This window comes from Phoenix dactylifera, chromosome 1 (assembly GCF_051530095.1).
Source record: "Phoenix dactylifera cultivar Ajwa chromosome 1, Ajwa_hap1_PhDact_Kaust_v1.1, whole genome shotgun sequence".
Classification (NCBI taxonomy): Eukaryota; Viridiplantae; Streptophyta; class Magnoliopsida; order Arecales; family Arecaceae; genus Phoenix; species Phoenix dactylifera.
In genome coordinates, this window is record NC_143190.1 from 7,498,967 (window position 1) to 7,506,151 (window position 7,185).

Below are 7,185 nucleotides of genomic sequence, written 5' to 3' on the forward strand. Positions count from 1 at the left end.
AGTAGCCAAAATGCTCTTCTTTGTGCAAATAATTCTATACTACTTGACTTTCTGTATGCAGACTACTGACGGGGTCAATTCTGGCTCATGAGATGATGCATGCATGGCTTCGGCTTAAAGGTAACCTTATCTAGTGGCTATTGGTTTCTGTTACCATTTAATTTCCTTTTGCTTTGGTCAATACTTGGTGCATGACAACTCGGGATAGTTTTGTTTAGGTCACCGAGTGAAACCATTCATGCATGAGAATGGGATCATCCAGGTAGAAGATTTCTACTTTGTGTTCTATCCTCTTATCCTTGATATGAAACTCGACTTAGTTGGGGATTTTTGGGAAAATGGAAAAAAAAAAAGAAGTGCCCTAGCCTTTTCCAAAGCATTACAGCCACCTGACTCCGCTTCAAACCAAATGAGAAGGAAATTTTCCTAAGCAACTGGCTTTCTTGAACTGATTTTGCCAACCTACCGCATGGTTCTGAACATCTTTAGATAAGTGAGGGGATTTCAGATGTCATGAACTAACTCTTCTTACTAGAAATCCAACAGTAAAAGAGCACCAAAACAAGAAGAATTTATCCATCATCGGTAGCTGCTTATGCTAACTGAATCAAACATGCATCTATCCCTAATGTAAGGATTATCTATCTTTTCGCTTGATTTAGTAGAGATCCTACTTTGACACAAGTAATCAGCTGATCCACTACTGACTACTCTCTCTCTCTCTCTCTCTCTCTACTTTATTTTGTTGAGCAACGACAGATATTCTTTACATAAACTTTCCTTTCTTCCAACTAAGATGAGATATTTCTGTGGACAATCTCTCTTACTTTGAGAGTTTAGAGCTTCTACCATTTCACCTGCCTTTGGAAGCAAGATTGTAGGATCAGATCTCCAATTAATTGTAAGATAGTTCCATCTAATAGCTTAAAAATGAAAAATACATCTTTTAAACACATCGTGAAGAGAAGTGCTCGAGTCCTAGCATTTCTATGATGTCTATGAAATAGTCTTTTGCTGACTTGCTGTCAGATCAATGGCTTTTTTGTGCATTGAAGTCAATCAATCTAGAATGGCCATCAACCATTTTCTTAGTAACAAGATAATGATTGGTCTCCTTAGTTTTCATGAATACTCTTGGAGAGAAGTAGCTCATTTTTATTTCAGTATAAGAAGTGGATCATGTTATTGATATAAAGTTTGCCAAAGTGGATTTCTTTACCTGAGAAAAGAAAAAAATTCTATGCAAGGTTTCTTTAGTAGCTCATGTTATTGAGGATGTGAAGGATGATATAAGCCTATAAGCATAGATTTTTGACATTTTTATAAGTCAGAGGGTATAAATTCTAGTGAGATGGAAATATCTTCAATATCATTTTGCCCCTTATCTACTCTTGCTCCTCGTGTCTTGACCGCAGAAGATTGAAAATTGTCTATTGTGCTGATCATATAATTGACCGATGGTTTCTGAATGCACTAATAAGATTATTGAGAGCACTGCTGAACCATGTATACTGGTTGGCTGACCTACCACATGGCATATTAGAATAAGAGAGATAAAGTATTCTACTATACCAAGAATTTGTTCTTGAAATTCTTATTCCTTTTTGTTATTGTCTTTTATAACTTATGAAATATTTAAATCTCATTACTTTTTAAAATTGTAACAAAAACAATAACTAGGCATTGAAACTAGAAATGTGTTAGCAATTGCAATGACTGTGTTCCATATAAAGATGCTTTTTTTTTGCTGTAATGTATCTTGCTTCTTTTCTGTTGGTAACCTCGAACAATTCAACGAAGGCATGCCCAGCAAGTGGACTATTTAAGTTTCTAACTCAAAAATGCATGTATGTTTCCCAGTCTTTCATCATAGTAAACCCAGTAGGCATATAGTTCTTAGTTTCAATGTCTTATGCTTACAGGATATCGAGCCTTGAGTCCGCAAGTTGAAGAAGGCATCTGCCAGGTGCTGGCTCATATGTGGCTGGAGTCAGAAATCATCTCGGGAACTGGCAGTAACATTGCATCCAGCTCATCATCCTCTTCATCCTCAAATTCATACAAAAAGGGCCCAAGGTCTAAGTTTGAGAGAAAACTGGGAGAGTTCTTCAAACACCAGATTGAATCAGATTCTTCATCAGCATATGGTGATGGCTTCAGAGCTGGCAACCGGGCAGTTCTTCGCTATGGCCTCAGAAGCACCCTTGACCACATTGGATTTACAGGGATTTTCCCCTACTGATTGTGGACATGAGCATTTTGTTACTCAGATGACATTTATTTCTTTGCCTTCATACAGAAAGGATGCCAAAATTATTTATCATAAAAGAAAAAGGATGACATGCATGAGTTGCCATACCTGTCAAGTTGTAATTCCTTGATGTCAACAGTAAAAAAAAAAAAAAAAGAGTTATGTGCCTAGCCAAAATGTTTTGTTAAACTGTGAAACTGTAGTTTGTAAGGTTTATGTGCATATGATGGCATGATAATGACATTGCTTGCACAACTAATCTAGTTGACAGTGTCTTGAATGCTACTTTTTTCTTCTTAATCATCATCTTCTTCTTCTTAATGTCCTCATCCTCTTTAGAGCGCGGATGAATGAGTGGATTTGGAGTGCTTTGAGATCTATACAGTAGGTGATCTTTAACCAGGGGCCATATACTAAGGGCGCTTTGAGTACTGTACAAGTGGATGAATAAAGAGGTTGGGAATGCATTGAGATCTGTGCGATGGGCAATCTTTCACTATAGGATATATATTAAGGCTGCATTGAGATTTGTGTAGGCAGTTGAAGGTGTTTGGCGTACGAGTGTTCCATAACTATGAGCCATATATTAAGAATATTTTTAGATCTACGTAGGCAAATGAATGAAGGGGTCTGATGTGCCTTAAGATTTGAATGGTGGGTGATCCTTAGCTATGGATCATATACTAAAGGTGCTTTGAGATCTGTGCAGGCGGATGAAGGTGGGGGTTCATAGTGCTTTGAGATATTTTTGGTGGGTGATCCTAAACTATGAGTTATATACTAAGGTTGCTTTAAGATCTATGCAAACAACTTAATAAAGTTATTTGGCATGCTTTGAGATCTGTACGGTGGGTGATCTTTCATTATAGGCCATATACTAGAGATGCTTTGACATTTGTGCAAGTGATGAAGGGGTTTGGAGTGTTTTACGATCGGCATGGTGGGTGATCCTTAACTATAGAACATATATAAAGGATGCTTTAAGATCTATGCATGTGAATGAACGAAAAGGTTCAGAATGTTTTCAAATCTATACGGTGGGTGATCATTAACTATGGGCCATATACTAAGGATGCTTTGTGATCTACGCAAGTAGATGAATGAAGGTGTTCAAAGTGTTGTGAGATCTGTGCAGTGGGTGATCCTTAACTATGGGTCATATACTAAATTTTTTTTGAGATCTGTACTAGAACTTCACATCATAAATAACTGATACGAAGGGTACTGTGGTCATAATATAATTTTATGCAACTATGTGAGGGACATGAGACTCCATTCTATCAACGAAGATGAATGATAAGACCAATTTAGAATTGTATGGAAACTCGATGGATCCATTTGAAAATTTTTAAAAACTCGAGCAGGTGTCTCTAGGATAGGCCCTAAGTTGAGATAAAAAATCCTTTGGTACATGCACCAAAAAATATCATATAGAGTGGGCTTCTTATTTTGCTATATTTTCTCTAGTGCCTATCTTAAAGAGAAAATACAAAACTCAAATTGAGACAGAATTCCTCCTACCAAAAGAGTGTGTCTGTCCTATAACATTAAAAAAATAAAAAAGAAAAGAAAATTGCATGCATGAAGATAGGCCATTTGCTCACATCCTCTCTTCTTCCTCGTGAGGTTTTTCTTCTTGTCAGACGAGTCCTTTTCTCCCCATGCGAATCTTCTTCCTCGTGAAGACATCTAGAATATAGTGTTAACTAGTACACAGTACATGACCAAATAATATACACCTAATAAAATAGACATCTAATGTCCTAATATGTATCTCCAGGTAAATCGATACATAGTCTCTAGAATATGATATTCACCAATATACATTACATCAGTAGATGATATATATCTAGCCAAATAACCTTTCACACCTCAATACATATCTCTAGAGAAATCAATAAATAGTTTCCAAAATATGGTATTCATGAATCCACATTATTCAGATAGATGATACATACTTAGCAAAATAGTCATCTAGCATTCTAATATGCACCGCTAAGTAATCTAATATATAATTTCCAAAATATGGTGTTTACTAGTACGAATAATTATTTTGGATTTCAGATATATAGTCTCAGAGAGGATGCAGACAAATGACCTTTCACTTTTTTTCCGTTTTATTTTTTTTTAAAGTTGTGGGACCAACGGACTTTGTTAGTAGTTGAAGTCCCATCCAAATTTGACTGTTGGGATCCCTCTTTAAGATGGACGGCAGAGAAAATGTAGCAAAATAGAGAATTTTTGTTCTAAGTTAAGGGGGTTTCCCTATAATTTTCCTCTTTTTTTTACGTTTAAACCTTTGCAACTTTTCAGCTCAAATTGATCCGAGAATTTATATGCAAATTCCTTTATCATTCATCCTCAAAATTCAATCCTTTTTTTTGTACAAAGAATCGATCATCTTTGAAGTAATTAACCATCTATTATTATATTTCTTAGTCTATTTATGCGCAGAAATATACATAAATATATGGAGTATTGTTCAGGTTGAAATGAGTTGCTGGGCTTACGAAGATCCATAAGTCCGTGTGCCTTTATCTGACTCTGTAGCCCAATTCAATGGCTCCTGGACCTTGATGAAGAGAAGGAAGCTCCTTTACAAGGCATGGGCAACTGTAAGAATATTGGCAAGTCTCCATTGCTGTGCCTCTATTCATAATTAATCTCCTGTAACCTTTGTTTTCTTGTTTATTGCGGAAAAAAAATCATAGTTAAACATATATTGGCCATGACAGATCCAAAATCAATGCTGAATTGCACCCAGAGGACATCAAATCCCATTAGTAACTCATCCCAAAGCAGGAGAAGAAAAAAGAGGAGAAGAAAGAAAACTCAGCCACAAAATTCCTTAACTCTTTGCTCTTGATCTACAATTGATTTGCAAAATCTACACACACATGTGACCACCAGGAAGAGATCTAGGATTTGATTGCTGATAATGATATACCTACATAATTTCTCAAAAAAAAAAAAAACTCATTCCCATCTTTAACATGGGTCACTTAGAGCAAGAATGAATTTTAGAAGGCATGTATTAATTGCTGTAGCCAATACAGGAACAGTTGAGAGCAATTCACATGGTAGCAACCTTTATTGCACCTAAACCACTTACAATCCTCTAACTTTTAGATTGGGTTCGCGTTTACAGATGCGGCCCATTTACACCCAAAACATAAGCATCCAATACTCACAGATCACAAGATTCACAACACAAAACCAGATGGTATCCAATCTGATGCCATGAGCAAACCTTTTGTTGGGAGACAAAAAAAGAAAAGAGAGAACGCTTCTTTATGCACAAAAACCTAGCTCATCATCCGGTGGAACTCGTGGAAGTCGAGCTCACCATCGCCGTCGAGGTCATAAGCCCTTATCATGGCTTTGCACTCCTCGAACGACCGCTCGTCGCCGAGCAGGCGCAGCATTCTCTGCACTCCCCTCGGCGTTATCCTCCCCGACCCTTTCACTACCTCAAACATTTCAAACGCCTTCCTCAAGTCCTCATCCTCTTCCCCTCCCCCCTCCCTCTCCATCAACCCCACAAAGTCTCCGAAGTCCAAAAGTTGGTCACCATCCGAGTCAAGTTCCGCGATCACCGCCTCCGACTCCTCGACCGGAATCTCCTCCCCTATCGACACGAAGAAGGCCCTCAATTCTCTCCCTGATATCTTCCCGTCCCGGTCTTGATCGAAGTGTCGAAAGACGTCGCGAAGCTCGTCGATCCGATCCTTAGTTCTGGAGGAGGGAGGCGATGAGACGGTGGCGGGGGGCGCCGAGACATCGACTTGGTGGCAGAGGAAGGGGAGGTTGAGCTTGAAGCTCTTGCGAGAGAACCTTTTGGATGGTTTGGAGATAGCCACGTTGGCCATTTCGATTGCCTCTCTCTTCTTCAAGGCAATGGAAGAAGTGTAGTTGTTGCTATATATATATATATGAACTATGAAAAGAGACTAAGAGGAGATGGCGGTGACCTGGTGAGGGGATGAAACCGACGTTAAGCAATAAAAAGCTACGAAACAGAGTGAGAAGAGTTGCGTAGAAGTTGCGGCAGGGTGGCAGCTTACGTTGGGGTTTTGAATAAGGGAAGTTTCGCAGGAGCTTCGTAGTTTTGTAGTCATCATGACTTTTATCGTTTCGTAGTTTTGGAATGTGAACTTTTGGACTTGGCATAAGCTTTAATCTGCCAAAGTGTTAGGTCCGTGACCCGGGTTTCTCACGTAAAGTATAAGGAATTTGATGGTTTACTCGTGACTTTTTGAACAGTTCCAGTCACTTCTTTTAACTTATTCAAGTCGGTAAACCAAGTCTTCTCTGCAGTTACCTTGCAAAGTCTTAAATTACTTTGAGACTTCCCGTATTGGACCATTTGTCCGTGATGTTGATTCTACTTTTTAAAATCTGAAATTAGATTTTCCAGCATTTCGAAATAGGTCTTCTTGACTTTCTTCTGCACCAATTAGAAAGCATTTTTCAAATATATTATCAAACATTTACTTTTCGAAAGTCTTTGTTTTTGCTTTAAAGTTATAGATATTTTAAAAACGGTAATATCAAACGCGGTAAGTTGCTTTTGACGCTTTTTTTTAGTAGAGGTGCATTCTTACCTGTTTATCTCTTGCTTAAGAGAGAGACAAAAGGAGAGTATTGCAATCAGACAAAAATAAAGTTGTTTACTAGACTATCAATTTTCCCTCTCATGTGATCACATCTGTTCATACTTTCAGCTCAACATGTAAGCGTACACGTCCGACACTTTCAGCTCAATGGTGAGGACTTAATTCAGGAGAATATTGGAATCTATCTCTACATAGTAAGTGTAACAACCCAGAACCTCATCCAAAATGGCTAGCCGGAAAGTATTATTTGGGTTCCTTGATCCTGTATAGGTACCCAAGATCTACCCAGCGAATAACCGATGTAGGACTAAACACACG

The 7,185-nt window shown here is 38.1% G+C and overlaps 1 protein-coding gene and 1 pseudogene across 18 annotated transcripts in view; one reads left to right on the top strand and one right to left on the bottom strand.

The window, feature by feature from the left end:
* Positions 1–2,334, top strand: part of LOC103720783 (protein DA1-related 1-like) — a 34,263-nt gene extending 31,929 nt beyond the window's left edge. For all 17 annotated transcript variants that reach the window (XM_088719539.1, XM_008810667.4, XM_008810672.4 and 14 more), the window contains 2 exons: positions 62–120; positions 1,923–2,334. In XM_088719539.1, the coding sequence (XP_088575665.1) occupies positions 62–120; positions 1,923–2,242 (379 nt within the window). In that variant the 3' untranslated portion in view covers positions 2,243–2,334. The remainder of the gene's footprint in view (positions 1–61; positions 121–1,922) is intronic.
* Positions 2,335–5,261: 2,927 nt separating this feature from the next.
* On the bottom strand, positions 5,262–6,221 carry LOC103720782 (putative calcium-binding protein CML41 pseudogene; annotated as a pseudogene). The gene has a single exon (XR_015976970.2). The product of XR_015976970.2 is annotated as a putative calcium-binding protein CML41 pseudogene (transcript).
* Between the last annotated feature and the right edge of the window lie 964 nt (positions 6,222–7,185).